The 20,412-nt window shown below is 42.1% G+C and overlaps 1 protein-coding gene across 1 annotated transcript; it reads left to right on the top strand.

Annotated features, from left to right (window-relative positions):
• The first annotated feature begins 18,359 nt into the window (after window positions 1-18,359).
• LOC117355898 (E3 ubiquitin-protein ligase MARCH11-like) lies at window positions 18,360-19,175 on the top strand. Its single transcript, XM_033934989.1, has one exon. It carries the CDS (start codon window positions 18,447-18,449, stop codon window positions 18,975-18,977), a length of 531 nt encoding a protein of 176 aa, XP_033790880.1. The 5' UTR covers window positions 18,360-18,446; the 3' UTR covers window positions 18,978-19,175.
• The last annotated feature ends 1,237 nt before the right edge of the window (window positions 19,176-20,412 follow it).

Here is a 20,412-nt window from a genome sequence, read left to right as displayed (position 1 = left end):
ACAAATGGGATACAGCAATGCCAGGGTACAAGCTCTATCGCCAGGATAGGTCAGGACAGAAAGGAGGTGGAATAGCCCTATACATAAAAGAAAGCATACAATCGACAAAAATGGTCACAGCAGATACAACCAACAAGCTGGAATTGCTATGGGTTAAAATACCGGGATGGAAAGGGCCTGAAATAAAGATGGGCCTTTACTATCATCCACCCTGGCAAACCGGAGATATCGATGAAGAAATGGAAGCCGAGATGAAGCGAGAATGCAAAAGCGGTAACACGGTTATTATGGGAGACTTCAACAACTGGAGTCTTGGAAGCTCAAAATGCGCTAGGGAGACAGAATTCCTGGAGGCTATACAAGATTATTTCATGAAGCAGCTTGTTAGAGAACCAACGAGAGGAAATGCCACTCTGGATCTAATCCTAAATGGGTTAAGGGGACCTGCAAAGGAAGTAGAGGTAGTGGGACCGTTGGGAAACAGCGATCATAACATGATCATGTTCAAGGTTCAAGTAGGAATACCGAAAGGAAAGAGAACCATAGCAACAACTTTCAACTTCAGGAAAGGAAACTACGAAGCAATGAGGTAAGGAAGAAACTTAGGAACACTTCCAAAAAATGGCAAACGGTAGAACATGCCTGGTCTTTTCTCAAGAACACGGTGAGCGAGGCGCAAAATCTGTATATCCCCAGATTCAGAAAGTGGTGCAATAAGAGTCGAACAAAAGACCCAGCGTGGATAACTAAAATAGTGAAGGAAGCAATAGGCAATAAGAAAAATTCATTCAGGATATGGAAAAAGGACAAAACTGAGGGGAACTGGAAAGAGCACAGGAAGTATCAAAAAGAATGTCACCGAGTGGTTCGAAAAGCCAAAAGAGAGTATGAAGAGAGGCTATACAGGGAAGCACAAAATTTCAAACCATTCCTAGATATGTTAAAGGGAAGCAACCGGCTAGGGAGGAGGTGGAACCGCTGGATGACGGAGACAGGAAGGGAGTGGTGAAGGAGGAGAAAGAAATGGCAGAAAGACTTAACATGTTCTTTTCATCTGTATTCACAAACGAAGACACATCCAACATACCGGAACCTGAGCAATTCTTCAATGGAAATCAAGCAGAAAAATTAACATCCATGGAAGTGAGCCTTGAAGATGTACGCAGGCAGATAAAAAAACTGGAAACTGACAAATCTCCGGGTCCGGATGGAATCCATCCAAGGATTCTGAAGGAATTAAAGGAGGAGATAGCGGAACTACTGCAGCAAATTTGCAATCTATCCCTGAAAACAGGCATGATCCCGGAGGACTGGAAGATAGCCAACATTACGCCCATCTTTAACAAGGGATCAAGAGGTGACCAGTGAGTCTGACCTCAGTTCCGGGGAAAATGGCGGAAGCACTGATAAAAGAAAACATCTATGAACATTTTGAAAGAAACGAACTTCTGATAACCAGCCAACATGGTTTCTGCAAGGAGAGATCGTGCCTAACGAACTTATTGCACTTCTTCGAAGGAATTAACAAACGGATGGACAAAGAAGACCCCATAGACATCATATATCTACATTTCCAAAAAGCCTTTGACAAGGTGCCCCATGAATGCCTACTCCGTAAACTGAAGAACCATGGGGTGGAAGGAGACGTATATAGATGGATCAGAAACTGGTTGGCGGGTAGGAAACAGAGGGTAGGAGTGAAGGGCCACTACTCGGACTGGAGGAGGGTCACGAGTGGGTCCCGCAGGGCTCGGTGCTCAGGCCGCTGCTATTTAATATATTCATAAATGATCTAGAAACAGGGAAGAAGTGCAAAATAATAAAATTTGCAGACGACAACAAACTATTTAGTGGAGCTCGGACTAAAGAGGACTGCGAAGAATTGCAAAGGGACTTGAACAAACTAGGGGAATGGGCGACGAGATGGCAGATGAAGTTCAAAGTTGAGAAATGTAAAGTATTACATGTAGGAAAAAAAAAACCCGAGGTACAACTATACGATGGGAGGGATGTTGTTAAATGAGAGTACCCAAGAAAGGGACTTGGGGGTAATGGTGGACATGACAATGAAGCCGACGGCACAGTGCGCAGCGGCTGCTAAGAAGGCAAACAGAATGCTAGGCGTAATCAAGAAGGGTATTACAACCAGAATGAAAGAAGTTATCCTGCCATTGTATCGGGCGATGGTGCATCCGCATCTGGAGTACTGCGTCCAGTATTGGTCGCCGTACCTTAAGAAGGGCATGGCATTACTCGAGAGGGTTCAAAGGAGAGCGACGTGTCTGATAAAGGGGATGGAAAACCTTTCATATGCTGAGAGATTGGAGAAACTGGGTCTCTTTTCCCTGGAGAAGAGGAGACTTAGAGGGGATATGATAGAGACTTATAAGATCATGAAGAGCATAGAGAGAGTAGAGAGGGACAGATTCTTCAAACTTTCGAATAATAAAAGAACAAGAGGGCATTCAGAAAAGTTGAAAGGGGACAGATTCAAAATGAATGCTAGGAAGTTCTTCTTTACCCAACGTGTGGTGGACACCTGGAATGCGCTTCCAAAGATCGTAAAAGGGCAGAGTATGGAACTGGGGTTCAAGAAAGGATTGGACAATTTCTTGCTGGAAAAGGGGATAGAGGGGTATAGATAGAGGATTACTGCACAGGTCCTGGACCTGTTGGGCCGCCGCGTGAGCAGACTGCTGGGCACGATGGACCTCAGGTCTGATCCAGCAGAGGCATTGCTTATGTTCTTATGTTCTTATGACAACTTGCAAAGGAATTCAAGAATTAACATCTTATCAAATTAAACAAATAATGGAAATAACATAAGTATTATTCAGTCTACAATAACAGATTCAAGAACAAAGAAAATATCAAGTGGAATTTAAGAAAGTAAATGAAATAAAATTACTTAAAGAGAAAAGGGGACATTGATCGTTCACTCAAGCAGCCGGTTCGTTAAACTGTGGAAGGAGACCCTGTGCCAATAATCACCCCTCCCCCTTCTGTAGCCATTAAAAACTCAAGTAATTGTTTGGGCTCGAATAACAAATCATTTTTCCCATCAAAAGAGACAATATTTCACAGGAAATTTTAAAACAAAAGATGCGCCAAGGGCCAAAACTCTTGAGGCTCCTTTTACGAAGGTACGCTAGTGTTTTTAGCATGTGCTACAATACCGCATGCACTAACCCCGTGCTACACAGAAAATACTAATGCCAGCTCTAACGTCTAGTGCGCCCGGCATTGTAGCACATGCTAAAACCGCTAGTGCACTTTTGTTAAAGGAGCCCCTGGTCTATAAGCAGGAAAGTCTTTTCTCTTCTTTTGTGCCTCTTTAGATATATCTGGATAAATTCTTACCAATGAACCTTGAAAACTATCTTTCATGTGCCTAAAGTAGGTTCAGAAGATTAAATCTCTGTCGAACTCCAAGGGGAATGTCACTATAAGAGTAGTTCTTTCTGTAATTACTTCTAAGGAACTCTCCAAGAATTTTGTCAGATCTAATTTGGTTTGTTGTTGCTCCATTTCTCTTCTTGGGGTGGAAGCCATTTGATTCTTACTGCCTACTGAGATACTCTGGACTTTTGTTATAGGTGGAAGAGATTCTTCAGGTATTACCAAAATCTCTGTAAAGTATTTTCGTACCATTTTCAGAGGAGATATTGGAGACTTTGGGATCCTTTTACTAAGCTGCGGTTTTAGCACGCGCAGAATTGCTGCACGCTAGATGCTAACGCCTGCACTGAGCTGGGTTTAGTGCGTGCTAAAATTCTGCACACGCTAAAAACGCTATCACAGCTTAGTAAAAGGAGCCCTTAGGAAAATTTAGCAATCTTAGATTGTTTCTTCTTTGCCTATTTTCCATATATTCTAATTTGTTTTTATTTATTTTTTTTATAAATACCCTTTCCTTAATTACCATACCTCAGACTTTTTATGTGAAGTTCACTGCAGTGCTCCTTAGGGTGCTCAATTGCCTTGTTAGTCTGTCTATGTGGCCACTCTACTAAAAATGCTGACTCCATATACATCCTAATGTTTTTGTGCGTTTTTCCCTCAGATGTTTTTTTTGTTGTTGTTGTTGTTTTTTAGATGGTCATAAAAGTTAGATGCACCAAGTTCAAACACATTTATCAAATAACAATTTTCCAAGCAAAAAGTTGAACATGTTTCTGGTTTGAAAATGACCATTTTCTCTACTGGATTATTGGATATTTTTCCCTAAAGGCTAACTGAATACCCCCTCCCTCCCCCATCCTACCATCACCATAGATCTTCTCGGGTCTATCTCAAGGTCCTTGGCAGTCCAGTAGGGTCTTAAAGGCCAAATTTTATTCGGCACAACTGTATAAGGCTAAAAGAGTATTTATCAAAACAAATTCAGTCAGTGCAACTACTCTGAATTGACTCTCCAGTCATTAGTAGTAGAGAAGTATTTCTCAAAACAGTTTTCAATATACTGACTACTTTTCCTAAGGACAACAGACTTAGCAAGGTCTACCTAAAGTCAGAATAATTAATCAGTTTTATTGCTCAAAACATTATAGATCTCAAACTTTTCCAGCAACAACAGCTGAAAGTTTCACCCCCATTAGTGCTACATCATGTTGGGACAAATTTAACTTGCTTTCTCTAAATACATTGGAAAAAAAAATCTTCATACCATAAACATTGCCCCTTTGCATTTGGATCCTGTTCCCCATAGTTTTCTGAAATTACCCAATATTGATCTTCTTCCTATGGCCCATCTTGTTATTACTCAGTGCTTGTCACGGGGAATTATACCTACTTCATGGAAAACTGCAGGCATCGGTCTAATACTTAAGAAGGATTCTTTAAACCTCTCAATTCCTTCCAATTACCATCCAGGATTTAACGCTTCGTTTTCTCGCAAAACTGGCAGTAAAAGTTGTCTTTGAACAACTTCTTACGCACATTGAAACATCACATTTATTATACCCTCATCAGTCCAATTTCCATAAGGACCATAGTACAGAAACCATCCTAACATCTTTTCTTAGCGAAATTTGCTTCAGTGCCATAATGGGCTTAGTAGCTCTTTTGGTCTCTTTAGATCTCACATCAGCCTTTGATTTAATTGATCATTCATTACTGTTACATAGACTGTCTGCTATAGGGATTTCAGGAACTGTTCTCAGATGGTTCATCTCCTTTCTCTGTGATCGATCCTTTAAAATCTTCATAGATAATTCTTCTTCATCCTACCCTCTATTATGTGGGGTTCCTCAGGGATCTATACTTTCTCTGGTGCTGTTCAACATTTTTTAAGTCCTTTGGCCACTCTAATTCAATCTCTAGGGATCTCTTGTTATGTCTATACAGATGACATTCTATTAATGGCATACATTAATCCTTTTCACATTGACCTGTCTCCTATTCAAACCTTTCTAGAGAAAGTACAAAAATGGCTGTGGAATAATCACTTAGTTCTAAACACTGCAAATACAACAGTCTGCTGGATCTCAGACCATGTATCTATCTCCTCTCCAATAGGGAAAGAGTAGGCACAATATAAAAAGAAGTGGAGCAATCTGCTGCACAATATTCAAAAAGTGGAAAAAACAAACAAACAAAAAGACCTCAGTAAGAAGAGTGCATTGCTAAATTTAAGCTCACACTTCATAGGTCAGAAAAAAAAACTTCACTTATCATGTAATTGTGTAGACAGGACCTCCACAAACCTTAGGAAATTACACATTCATATGTCTCTCACAAAAATATATTTCAGAAAAACAAGCAGAGTCATTCACAATGTATAAACGCAGGAAAAAAAAATACTGGACAGCCTTTCCCAACTAGACAAGAACAGCAACTCAATAGTCCTTTCAATTTCCACTTTTCAATTTGCTGGGACATCAATTGAAATTGGCAAAAATTGTTTAAATCTCAGTCACACGTAATATTTAGCTGCCTTTCCTCAGCATACCACAACTCCAGCATTCAACAGGAAACTGTCCGCTATCGAAAATCCCACATGCCTAAGACTGAATCTAAACTGAGTTTTTCCAAACATATTTCAACAGTTCTTCGTATGGGGTTTGTGAGCCTATGTCACCGTTCAGCCATTCGTAAAATCCTGAATAAGAAGGCCCTTCACATATTATATTATGCCTGTTGCTTCTCAAATAGATTTCCACCATTTATGCTGATCTGCTCAACTCAAGCTTAAAAAGACTACAGCCCTTGCAGAACACAGCTGCTCATTTTCTTTGTAGAGCCAGACATTTTGATTTAGTTACTCCTCTATTCAGACAGTTATATTGGCTTCCCCTTTGCTCTTGTATTGAGTTTAAAATTTTGATGTTGAATTTTAGAGCTATCCAGGATGGAACACCAGCATAGCTCTCTTGTCATATCATTTCCTACACTCCATCACAGTCCCTCCATTCATTAAATGATCATAGGTTAGTTTTCCCATCTCCCAATCAGACAAGATGGGGAAGTACAAGGTCCTCTGGCTACGGCTTTTCAAGCCCCGTGACTTTGGAATAATCTTCCTTCTCACCTTTGAGCAGAAAAACATATGAAACGATTTAAGGCTAATGTAAAGACTTATTTATTCACTCAAACCTTTATCTCACATTATATATTGATGAGGAGCTCTCTATGATTAAAAAGGAAGAAAGAAAAGAGAAGAGAAGGGAAAGTTGCTTTTTTGAGTGTGCATGGTTTCAAGATACAGTGGTGCCTCACACAACGAACTTAATTCGTTCCAGGAGCAAGTTTGTTATGCGAAAAGTTCGTTGTGTGAAACGCGTTTTCCCATAAGAATACATGTAAAACAAAATAATTCGTTCTGCAGCCCTGTTGTCCCATAAGAATACATGTAAAACAAAATAATTCGTTCTGCAGCCCTACATTTCCCTCCCTCCACCTCACCTTATATGCAGAGTTTGCCAGCTTTCTTTTTCACCCAGCCGCACGATTTCAAAAAGCTGTGCACGCGCAGCTGCTGGAGTTGATCAATGTTCTCCTCTCCTGCAACTTCCGGTTTCCGGTTGCGTCAGAGGAGAAGATTGAACAACAGAGCATGCGCGCATGTGCTGCTCTTTGAAAGTGTGTGGCTGGCCGAAAAAGAAAGCCGGAAAACTCGGTATCTAAGGTAAGGTGGAGGGAGATGATGGAACACTGCATTCAGACAGGAGGGTGCTGCTGTTCCCGGCTCACATTAGGAAGCGGCGAGAGTAGTTCCGCCCCCCCCCGGGCCCCTTGGGCGACTTCGTTGTGTGAAACGAAGTTCGTTATAGGGAGCAAGACAAAAAGTTCGTTATGCGCAGCGTTCGCTGTGCGAGGCGTCCGTTATGCGAGGCACCACTGGTATATGGGATCTGCAAGATATCTTTTATGGTGCACTTTTCCTTTATTAATTGATTTGATCATTTTGGTCCTCTTTTCCTAAGCCACAGTAGAAGTATCTACCAAAGCCAAGAGCGCTAAATGCTCCTACGCTGATAGGAATTCTATGAGCATTGGAACAGCGTTGGAGCATTTAGTGCTCCAGGCCCCGGTAGAAACCCCTACCATTGCTTAGTAAAAAGGGGAGGGAGAGGGGGGGAATGGTAAATCACTGAGATTTGGCTATGCAACAGTTTGATGATACATCACATTTAGAATAAAGATAAAGATCAATGCCTCGGTTTAAGATTTTGCCTATAGTTCCTAAAGCAATAATGGGGTAATTCTATAAAGGAGGTGGTAAAGGAAAGGAAATGGGGACTTGTATTCTGCCGTTTTGTTGACTTGGTAATTCAAAGCTGACATGCAAAGTGGTGGGCACTGGAGGATATATGTAGCGTCACCCAGCGGTGCACAGGATCTGGTAATTAGACTCACCAGCGAGAGCCGATACAACATGCACAGGCAGAATGGTAGAGCAGTGAGGACTGTATTTTCTACTACTCATTTGTAACCACAGGTTATCTTCAGACTGCAAACCCTGCCCAGGGAATCCAGTATTCTTACAGTCAAAATGGGGGGGGGGGAGGGGTTGGCAGAGGCTATATACAGCTCACTCCTGAGTTCCCAGTCTCGGTAGGTAGAGCAAGATTAGAACCTCTTTGGAATCAGGTCAAGTTCAAATTCAGTACATGCAGTGGCGTACCTAGCATATGTGACACCCGGGGTCCATCATTTTTTGACACCCCCCATCTATATGAAAAATATGATTTTTAGTAACAATCCACATATCGCACAACAAGAGTGTACCTAGGAAAAGGCAGCATCTTAAACACTGCAGTGAGCACTAGAACACCAATACATACATTGTAAAACTAAAAAAGCCAGATCCTGCACAATCAATTGATCCTGCAGTCAATGCCAACTGAAAACTATGTTCTTTTCATACACACAGAACAGAGATACACCCTCGCCCAATATGGAATAATCACAAACTAAAAATAGAAATATTTAGACAAAAGTTAAACTGAACCACCAAGAAACCAGACTCTGCATACAATGTAACACCGCAACACCACAACACCACAAAAACAACACATGTCCTCTAATACTGTGCAAAATATAAAGACAGCAGATGTAAATTTGAAAAAAAACTGATACGTAACAATCACCACTTTACAAATTAACAAATAAAAATAAAATAAATAATGAGAAATAAGAAAATACCATTTTATTAGTCTAATACCCGTAAGCTCGGTCCCCATCCCCGCAAACCACTTGATTCCATCCACACAAGCCTTGAATTGTTTTATATTGAACTTATTATATTAAAGTAAAAAAAGAAACAATATTCTGTACAATTGTCAATTTATAAATCAGCGTCTTCTCCCCACTCTTTCTTCCCCATTTCCCTTCAGCGTCCTCAGCCCACTCTCTCTCCACTTTCCTTCAGCGCACGCACATAAAAACAAGCAAGCAATTTTATATCATTTTCTTTCTATTCATTCATAGAAATTAAAGTCTAAATAATGCCAGTCATATAACAAAACATATGATTTTACAAAAATAATTCCCTGCACAGTCAAGCCTGCAAGGATTACTAGATGTCTTTCAGCAGCTCCCCTCACCTCTCTCCCTTTTACCTTTGTGGCCAAGTCAAAATGATCTACCAACAATAAAATTTTAAAAACACAAAGCACACTGTACGCAGAGAAAATGTTAATTATCATTTATATTCCGCAGATTTTCAAAGAGGTCAAGGCAGATAACTTTATGCAATGTCACCTCAGTAACAACTATACAAAAATAGACAAATATACCCCCTCCCTTTTTACTAAACCACAATAGTGTTTTTTAGCGCAGCGAGCTGCGCTGAATGCCCCGTGCTTGCTCTCGACGCTTATAGGCTCCCTGCGCTAAAAACCGCTATTGTGGTTTATTAAAAGGGGGGCCATAGTGCAAAATATAGACAAAATAGGGGCCGAATAAAAATTCTCAAAACGGACACATTTTGATCACTAAATTGAAAACAAAATCATTTTTCCTACCTTTGTTTGGTAATTTTATCAGTCTCTGGTTGCACTTTATTCTTCTGACTGTGTATCCAATATTTCTTCCCTTCTTTCAGCCTCCTGTATGCTTCCTCTCCTCCAGACCTCATTCCCTCCCCCAACTTTTTCTTTGTTTCATCCTGCCCCCTTCTTTTTTTCTCTCTCCATGCCCCCTTTCTTTCTGTATGTCTGTCTTTCTCTGTCTCTCCGTGCCCCATTTTTTTCTTTCTTTGTTTCACCCTGCCCCCTTTCTTTCTTTCTTTCTTTCTTTCTTTCTCCCTGCTCTCCCCCATGCCACCGCCATTGGGAAACATGCTGCTGCCACTGCCCGCCGGGGAAAGACTGCCACTGCCACCATCGGGAACAGGCCGGCGCCGAGTTCTCCCTCCCTGCTTTTCTTCCCTGCGGGGCCGACCAACGTCAATTCAAAAGTCGGAGAGGACATTCCGGGCCAGCCAGGCAGCGATTGGCTGGCCCAGAACATCCTCTCCGACGTCAGAATTGACGTCGGGTGGTGAGAGTTGGTCGGCCCCGCGGCGAAGAAAAGCAGGGAGAACTTGGCGCTGGCTTGTTCCCGATGGCAGCGGTGGCAGCCTATTCCCCGGTGGGTGGCCAATTGTGCACCCTCTTGGGACCGCCCCCCCTTGGTACGCCACTGAGTGCATGCCCTCTATCAAAGTCTACACCAGTTTAGCAGACTCCCAGCTTCTGTGAAGCATCTCAGGCCCATGTTACTTAGGGTCCACCCATCCAGTGGCAAAGCAGGGGTGAGCAGCACCCAGGGTGGTGGTGCCCTTCTCCTGCCCTCTTCCCCACCCTTCCTGCCATGCACATGCATGCCCCTTCTCTTCCTTTCCCTCGCCCCGTACCTTTTCATCTTCAGTGCGAGCAGCCACGAAGTAGCGACTTTTGCCATCTTTGGCACTCTCTGACCTCACTTCCTAGGCGTGGATCCTGGAAGTGACATCAGAGAGCAAGGAAGCTGAGGTGAGCAGCAACTTCATGGCTACTCGTGCTGAAGGGAAAAAGGGAAGGGAAGGGGCAGAGTGCAGGAGTGGTGCGAGCACACCCCGAGGAAGGAAAACTAAAGCTTGCCTAACTGGTAGCTTCTTGCTGGCCAGGGAGTTTATTATAAAGAACTCCCCTAAAATAAAAATATACTCTGCTGCCCTCCGTACCACAGATGGATCTTTAATCTCCTCTTCTCTGGAGACTAAACATTGGGCTTGTGATCCATCCCCCCTACAGCAAAATAAAACCAGCAAAACATATTTCAGTTCAAAGCCACACCAAGCATAGTCCCAGGCTTAACTCCAGGCGTCCAGATGGCTCTTCAAAACTCCAAACTTTTTGTCTGAGTTTTGAAAATCTTTCAAATCAGGACCACGTCGGGAGAGTATCTGCACATGTGCGGATGCAACACGGTGATGTCATGCGCACACACGTGATGTCATTGTGTCATACCTGCGCAAGCACAGATGCCCTTCTCACGTGTCTCATGAGAATAGTTTGAGGGGGTGGGGCTGAGGGGATTAGGCTGGGCAGAACAGGATGTGACTGGGGTGGAACAGGGCGAGGCTGTATGGAACTGGGTGGGCCTGTGGGCAGGGCCAGGGGTCCGGATTTTACAATAGTAAAATCTGGTAACCATACCTATGGCAGCATAACATAAAGGCTTCCAGTCTATCTGCATTTCAAGAAGTCTCTCTGTAGCTGAATGTGTGCTTTCTAGGGCATGTCCCTGTGGCTACCTTTCTCTCCTTCTGCAGCTGTCTCATTAAAACACTCTCACACCATTTCAAGTGAGATCAGGAATACTTGGAGGCTCTGGACTAGAATGAGTATAGGATCCAGCTCTTAGGGAACCTGACTAATTCTGCATTAGGGAATCCCCATATTCCAGATCAACTTTTCTGCTACTTCCACAGCGGCTGAACTCTCTCCCTTCCCCCATTCCTAGAATTGAGCTGCTTGTGCTTTTATGGAATTATTGTTAATGTTGTTTTCTTTTATGCATTATTGTATGATGTTCTTAAAGAAATTAATAAAATGTTGAAACAGAAGCTGCCTACATAGTGCAATCTTTGTTAACACAGTGAAACCCACAGCCTTCTGGGACCTGGAGTTCTAGAACACACAAGGTACTAGGACCATCCCAGCTATCAGGGTGTCATAATATGCAGGTTTGTTTCACTTGATGCAATTATATGTTCGAAAATTATGGATGCTTCTGTTTTGTGATCTGCTTAGGGGTAAGAGAATTATAAGTTAGTAAATAAATAAATATATAAATAAAGTACTGCTACTTACCTAGGCAACGAGCATAAGCATACATGGATTTGCACATTTATACTACAGCATTTACCAGCACTAAAAAGGACTAAATCTGTGTTTATGTAAAACACTTCTAGAGATGTGCATTGCATTGCTTAGCGTACATTCAGTTGATTAGGTCATATTAAAAAATGTAGGGGTCTGTTTACCAGTGTCTGATACATGCTTGTATTTACCATACATTATCAAAAATTAACTTGTGCTAAGGGGAAAGACTGTGTGCTAACAGTTAGAGATGTGGCCAGCGTCTATTGTGCAGTCACCTCACCTCAAGTTCACTTCTGATAGAGTGGATGCAGCCTACACGATTGGCAATTCAGTAAAGAAGCAGAGCAGCAGCAACAGTTTCACCCCATGGCTCCCTAACATGTTTCAAACAAATCCTCCTCCCCCACCTCTTTAACCCCCAACATGTTTTGCAAGCCTCCGAGGACCCCACTGGACCCTCCTGACATTCTATAAAAAGTTCCTCCTTGGATCTCTCTGGCACTCTCCAGCTGCCCCTTACTTGATGGATGACTATGTCATGGGGCTCCTTTGACTAAGCTGTGCTAACGCCTCCATAGAGCTGGCCTTAGTATTTTTTATGTAGTGCGTGGTTAGCGCACGCTAAAAACGCTAGCGCAGCTTAGTAAAAGGAGCCCATAGCTTCATACTGTCTTTCTCATAATTGAAATATTGTACTTTGCTTTTTGGAGTGCTTTGTATCATCACTGTAATGTTCAGTCCTCTTACTCTGGGAACCGCCTAGAACTTTTTGGATGTTGGTGGTATAGAAAAATAAAGTTATTATTATTACTAAGGGTTTCCATATTGTAGCAGGGAGCAGGAGTGATTCCCAGCAGCTGATGCCCTGTCAGTACCTCAGTCTTACCGCTTATTAGCAGCAATGCCATGAGACTACCAGCAGAGTTGAGCAGCTCCTGCCAGAGACAGTACTAGAACTTAGAGGTCCCAGTTCCCTTTTAGATGTTAAGGATACCCTGGTGAGAACAGAAGGGTGTCAAGGGATGAAAGGAAGTTTGGAACTGCGTCAGAGAGTCTGGGGAGTGGGGGTTACTAGATGTTCAGGTTTACCCAGACATATTCTCTTTTTAGAGAACATGTCCAGGCATCCGGACGGCGTTTCAAAACCAGGCACTTTATCCGGGTTTAGAAATGCTTCCACCTCGGGACCGCATCAGGAGGGCATCTGCCCGTGCACGGGTGCAATGTGGTGATGTCACATGCATGTCTGCATTCATGTGATGTCATTGCGTCACAGCTGCACATGTGCAGATGCCCTCTCGAAGCGGTTCCAAACACGAGACCAGGTTGAGGGGGTGGGGCTGGGCGGGTCTGAGGCAGAACTATGGGTCCAGATTAGAGGTCTGCACGGGAACGTGGATCACGGGAATCCCGCGGGTCCCGCAGGAATCCCATGGGGATCCCCCCTAGGTCAGCGGGACTCCCACGGGGACCCCTCCCAGGTCCATGGGACTCCCACAGGGATGGAACTGGGATTCCTTCCTATCCCGACTCGAGGCCTACCTTATTTCTGGTCCGGCGCTGGTCTTTTTCCCGACGAATCAGCAGCATGTCACATAGGCATTGAGATCATCACGTAGGCAGTAAACTCAACACAGGCACACTTGGTTCAGCTGTAGCACAATGGGTCAATCACAAACAACCTCAGAGGTCTAAGGTCATTTATGATTAGCCCATTGTGCTGCAGCTGAACCAATGTGTGCCTGTGTTGAGCTTACTGCCTATGTGATGAGCTCCAGAAGAGGGAGAGTCGACAGCCGAGTTGCTGTTTCTGGGGAGCTGCGGTGTTTCACTTTTCGTTGCCTTTGTGCAGCCGCCCAAACGATGAGCAGGATGGCTCTCTGGCTCCCAGCTGCGTTCTGCCCTGCCCCCACCTGAGCTGGCCAAAGTTGCACGGGGTAAGTGTGGGCACTAGGTCTGGAGAAGGGAAGGACCTTTGGGGGCGGGGCGGGTCAGGCCAGAATCCTGCACCTCCCCCTCCATGGCTCCCTGCTGCCGTAGTGAAGATGGCTGCAGCTCCTGGGCACTGGGGTGGGCTGGCTGGGAGAGGGCCTATTCCCCTTGCCAAACCACTTGGCAGGAGCTGGCTGGTGCTGCTGAGGTCAGGTTAGTGGGGGTGGGGGAGGGGGAAAGGCATGGTGAGTGTTGGGACTTGGTCTGCATATGACAGGTGGGGGAGGAAAGACAGGAGAGTCAATTTGGTCCACAGGTTAGGCAGGGGTGGGCTTGGGATTGTGGGGGGACAGCTAGGGGGAAGGGAGAGGGAAGTGAAAGGCAGGCCAGGGTAAGGAGAAGAAAGAGTGAGAGCTAGCATGAAGGGAGAGAGTGAGGTGACAGGGAGAGGGTGGGGGGCACAAGATAGCAGAAACAAGTTAGCAGACAGTATAGCTAATATGAGAACTAGCAAAAGGGACAGATGACGAATGAGGCAATGGTGACATGGAGCATGGGATGACAGGTGGCTAGATAATAAGGTGGCAGATAGGCCAGCCAAGGTGATAGCCTTCCACCTTGGGCAGAGAGAGATGTAGGGAGAGTAAAGTGGCAGGCTGGATGGGGTGAAGGGGGAGAGAATCTGGTGACAGGAACAAGCAAAAGGGGGTACAGAAATAATGGTGACGGGATCAGGGGTAGGGAGAATGTGGTGATGGTAACTAGGAAGCAAGTGGGCCAGTATGAGGGGTAGGGAGGTTGTGTTCTATATGTATGAGAAGGACTGTTTTCTTTTAGCGTTGACTGTGCAGGATCGATCTGTATTAATCTGGCTTCAGTTTAACAATGGGTATATTAATGTTCTAATACTCACTGCAGTGTTTATGATGCTCCCTTTTCCTATGTGCACCCTTGCTTTGTGATTCATGGATTATTATTAAAAATATATTTTTATAGAGAGGAGAGGGTATTAAAAAAGGAGGGGTCTGTTAAAAAAAAAAGATTGTATTTTATTGTTGGTTTAAATAAACTAAGGCTTTAAAATTATCAAAACTTTCTGAAGTAATTGCTGCTTTTTATGGGGACAGGTAACTTTTATGGGGCGATAGGTGGACATGGGTGGAGACAGAGGGGATTCCTCGCGGGGACGGGTGGGGATAGAGGGGATTCCTCGCGGGGACGGGTGTGGACGGAGGGATTCCTCGCGGGGACGGGTGTGGATGGAGGGATTCCTCGTGGGGATGGGTGGGGACGGAAGGAATCCTCACGGGGATGGGTGGGGATGGGTGGGATTTTGGCGGGGACGGGTGTGATTTCTGTCCTCGTGCAACTCTCTAGTCCAGATTTTACAATAGTAAAACCTGGTAACCCTAGACATTATGGACTAGGTATGATATGCATTCACAATCAACATGGATGCATTTATCCCCAAATTCTGTATAGATGGTCCACCAAGATGCTTTGCAGCCCAATGCTCTAAGGAAAAATAATACTGCTTGTGAGGGTGGTCCCACTTAGAGGATATTCAAATGCAATAAAACCACTACATTTACTATAGCCTAATACTTGTAATTATCCCCTTGAAGCAGTCTGTGATGTATTGATGTGATAAGTTATGTATGTTTTATTGTAATTCATTTAGGTATTAAGTGGAATAGACATTTTTAAAATAAATAAATATAAATAATTATTTTCTCTCTTTATTACATTACATTACATTACATTAGGGATTTCTATTCCGCCATTACCTTGCGGTTCAAGGCGGATTACAAAAGGTTAATTTAAAAAGAAAAGTCCTGGCATGCCACACTAAACTCTAAGGGTTAGATTCTGTAAACGGCGCCTAAGTCAGCAACATCTACAAAAAATGGACACTGGCCCCTGTATCAATCACACTTAGGTGCCATTAACAGAATCATGGCTAACAACACCTGTAATGTAGTTCTTTAGTGAATTGTGCCGAACAGTGGCTAAGTCCTGTTCTGTCTCTAACCACACCCACGTAGGCATAAGGCACAATTAGACATCCTGCTCTAGATGTGTTAATTGCACCCACTTTATAAATGAGTTTTTAAGCAGTTTAAATTATGCAATCAATTATCACGCCAATTAAAGCCAATTAAAACAATTAAGTTAGGCAGTAGTAGGCCGTCTACCAATGCCTAATTTACGGTGCTCTTTATATAATATGACCCTAAGGGCTCCTTTTACTAAGGTGCGCTAGCGTTTTTAGCGCGTGCAGGAAATTACCGCGCGCTACGCTTCTAGAACTAATGCCAGCTCAATGCTGGCATTAAGGTCTAGCGCGCGGGGCAATGTAGCACGCACTTTGCCGCGCGTCAAAGCCCTAGCGCACCTTAAAAGGAGCCCTAAATGTTGCCTTCTTTTCACATATTCGTTCTCTTGTGAGGCTTTCTTCTAACTTTCCATAGTCTTTCTGAGCAGTGTGTGGCGCAGTGGTTAGAGCTAGAGCCTCAGCACCCTAAGGTCGTGGGTTCAAACCCACACTGCTCCTGGGCAAGCCACTTAATCCTCCATTGCCCTAGAGAGATTATGAGCCCACCAGAACAGATAGGGAAAATGCTTGAAGTACCTGTCTGTAAACTGCTTTGAGTGTGGTTGTAAAATTACAAAAAGATGTTATACAAGTCCCTATCCCTTTCCACTTCATCTTAGCTTTATGTCCGATCCTCAAAATGTATGAATAGACCCCCAAATCACTGCTATAATCCGGTTATGATGCTCAGGCAGATTTCCAACTGAGAACACATAAATTCTACTAAGGCTATAGTTCTTTTCTGCATGCAAAAATATATCACTTTGCACATGCAAAACCGACATTTCTTTTGTTAATACATTTGTGACCCTTTTTTGGGAAATGGCAACTAAAGTCTCCAGAAACAAACAAAAAAAAAATTAGATTTTAATGAATTCTGTTAGAGCAAGCAACTTGTATTACAACAGTCCAAAACTCCATCCTTTTAAATAAATAAATAATTGCAGAAGTTCAAATATGTACCTTCTGCAGACTTATGAACTCATATTAGCCATTCTCAACATTTTGGATCCTCTAGTCACCTTTCCCCAGAGATGGTTCAACATTTGGTTGTCAAGTATCACTTCAGCTTCTCTCAGGAAGTGCTTTGTCTGGGTAAAATGTACCATGACACGAGCATTCTCGCATAAAAACTCTGTCATATAATTTGACAGTTTGTTTAAAGCTTAAGTTACTCTGTTCAAGGCCTACTAATATACCACACTCAAGTCCAATATGAATATAATACTCTTATGCCTGGAGCATTAATGCGTTTAATAAATAGGGAAATGTGCATGTTATTTATTAAACTTTCAAAGCTCTTAATACCAGCCATACAGAAGGAAAGATTTATCTATCCAATAAAATAACAAAGATTACATTTACTAAATGCCCATTCTTTATTTTAAATGAAATTTGTCTTCTGAGCTTTTAAAAACAGTTTATAACACCAGAAATGTATTCTGTTCCTCTGTCTTTGAGATGGATGACCACATTATTACTCGCTTGTCACATCTAAGTATGGTTGTTAATAACATGAAGGCAGTTACTGAAATTCAACATGTTAAAGTCACAGTGCAAAAAATTGTGACTTTATTCCTTCCAATATTCTAACAGCCAAAAAGAATATATTGTTCTAATGATCACCTACTAATTATTCTAGAATACTGAATTCCATCTACAGTATAGTATAATCAAGAGAATGGTAAGGATATGGCCTTTCTGATAAGACTTCCAAGGTTCAACCAAAGGAAGCTTACTGAAATAGAAATGTCTCTCCTTCTTATGGCTTCATATAACTGTTCTCGTTTACTCATTGTACATGGGTGCTTATTGCTCCCCGATTCCTCTTCTGTTTATGGTTGTATCATATTCATTGTATAATGTACTTATCTCTGTAATTGAAAACATTTCAATAAAAAGATTTTGAAAATTAACATTAAAATGTCTCTCATTCAGGTGCTTTATTCCTGAATTGTTGGAGACATTTGGAATTAATACATACTATATAATCTTAAATTAAGGAAACATTTGCAAGCGTTCCTCAAAAAAATTCTTCTACAAAATTTTCATTTGACGGTTTTATAGAGTTTGGATCTGAACAACAGCTATTAGTGAAAGAAAGCATGTACAGTAATTGTATAGCAAACTGTAATGGGCTATTACATCTCTTCCATTAACTGTAAATTAAGCAATATATTAGATTTAAATGAATTTATTTCTAGAAGAAATATACATTTTCAAATTGCATACGAAATGTTATTTGAATTTAGGCAGTAAAACTAAACCAAATGTAAGAGATTGACTCAAGTCATTTAAGCTTTCTGGAAATAAGCCTAACGTTGAGCGCTGGTTATATAATAACAGATTGTTTTTGAGTCAATGCTGATTTTTCAGTGCATTATAGAATTCAGACCCATGTGTAAATTCTGTAGCTACTTTCAGTGGCATACCTAGGGTATGTGGCACCCGAGGCCCATCATTTTTTGACACCCCCCCATGTAAAAAAATATTTTTTATAATGACCATAAAACGGAATAAATGGTCAGAATAAGACACATCAACTATGTCTTTTAAAGTGGATCAGTGAAAGAGGGTCATGGACCTGCGAGCTTTGCTGTTATAGATACCACGTTATAGCAATTAAAATGAAAAAACCTTGTCAGTGGCAAAGCATTACTGTAACACTTGTTGAGAAAGTTCAGATGATCGCTGTTATCCTAGGATCCTTGTTTCTAATATCAAGTGTGACTTGGCTTCTGTGGTCAGCATTCAGCCCCTATGCAGTATGGCAAAGAAAAGACATTCTTTTTCAAATATGCTATGGAATGTATGGTTTCATGGATCTAATATGTATAGGCCTAATTATACATGAAGGAGCAGCAGTTTTCAAAGTATTTAAACGGTGGCGAGCTGTTAATCTACATTGGGATGTACTAAATTATGACAAAGCTACAGACATAGAGGAGAGCAGTCGTGGTATGTCATCAAGTAGGGCATTATGGTTGCCACTGTCTGCTTTAAGATCCAGTAATTTAGTTCATCCAACACAGTTAAGCTCACCAAGATTTCAGTGTGGCTATGTACTATTACAACTGCTTAATCGGATGAGACCTCAAGAAGATTCCTTAGAAGAAAGTAGTTCTGGTGAGGTTGTGATGAGGGTCACTTCAGTATGAAGAATATTATTCCTGTTGTGCTGTTAAACACATGAGGTTAATCTTCTCTGTGAATTTGAACTCTTAGAAGATTTATGGGATGTAGTTGTGAAGAATGGCGAAAAAATATGACTTAAAAATATATATATCTATAAAAACTTTTTAAAATTTATGTTTTTTATATTGTAAACTGAATTGCAAATAAACTTTTCTGAAGAAAAAAAAGAAAAAAAAAAGAAACAGGCAGTGAAAATTTTCTTTTATTGAACCTCATATATGTAACCATTATTCCAAACATAACATAACATAGATTATGTCTGAATTGTCATGACATCAGAAGTACATATGGAGTAGTTGCAGGTGATGCTTGGGACAGTTCTGATTGTGTTAGTTCGGTTTTATGTGTGTTTTGAATAGAAGGGTTTTTATTTCTTTTTGAAGGTTTTGTAGTCTGTGGTCGAGGTCAATAGGTTGTAGAGTTAGGGGTCGAGTGTTGCAGCTCGAATGGCTAGGAGGTTGTTGAACAGTTTTTTTTCTTTAGACGTTTTTGGTTGGAGGGTGTGTGAATGGTGCGTGAGTTCTCCTATGTCTGGTTGAGGTGAATTGAATTATTTAGCTGAAGAAATTAGTTACCCCCTCATTCCACACACATTAATTCTCTTCCATTTTTGTTCCCATTATAAAAAACACTGATAAGTTCCCAGAAAAAAAAAAAAAATACATTAAAATAAGAAGTGAAAACAAAGGCCCCTACAGATGAGAACATAACATAAGAATAGCCTAACTGGGTCAGACCAATGGCCCATCATGCCCAGTAGCCCATTCGCATGGTAGCCAATCCAGGTCACTAATACCTGGTCAAAACCCAAAGAGTAGCAACATTCCATGCTACCAATCCAGGGCAAGCAGACACATCCCCCATATCTTAATAACAGATTATGGACTTTTCTAAATCTTCCAGATTATGGAATTTGTCCAAATCTTTCTTAAAACCAGCTACACTATCTGCTTTTACCATAACTTCTGGCCACTTCATTTTTAAGTTTAAATCTTTCCTTCCAAACAGAGACCTTGCTAGATGTCAAATACAGCACAAGGTAACTTCACACGGACTTAGCTGTGCAGGAAATGTGAATCTCCTCATAAACCCACTACATAGTGCAAAAATGTGCAAAGGTCTTGTTTTTTCTTTCGATCACTACATAGCCTAATGCCACACAAGCAGCGCTGTTACAAACATATTCTGTAGGTCAATGCTAAGGTTAACAAAGTTTCCTTCCTTGGACCAGAAGGAGATACTGACAAACCACTGGAAGAGATCCCAAAACAACACCCAGCGTGTGAACCAGTTGAGTGGAGTGGACTAACGGGGGGGTGGAAATGGGCCCGGAGTTTGCTCAGCAGAATTTCCCAGACCACCTCTTCCTCTCAACACATTGACACGCTGCCACCACGA

This window comes from Geotrypetes seraphini, chromosome 2 (assembly GCF_902459505.1).
Source record: "Geotrypetes seraphini chromosome 2, aGeoSer1.1, whole genome shotgun sequence".
Classification (NCBI taxonomy): domain Eukaryota; kingdom Metazoa; phylum Chordata; class Amphibia; order Gymnophiona; family Dermophiidae; genus Geotrypetes; species Geotrypetes seraphini.
This window is presented reverse-complemented; position numbering and strand designations above follow the sequence as displayed.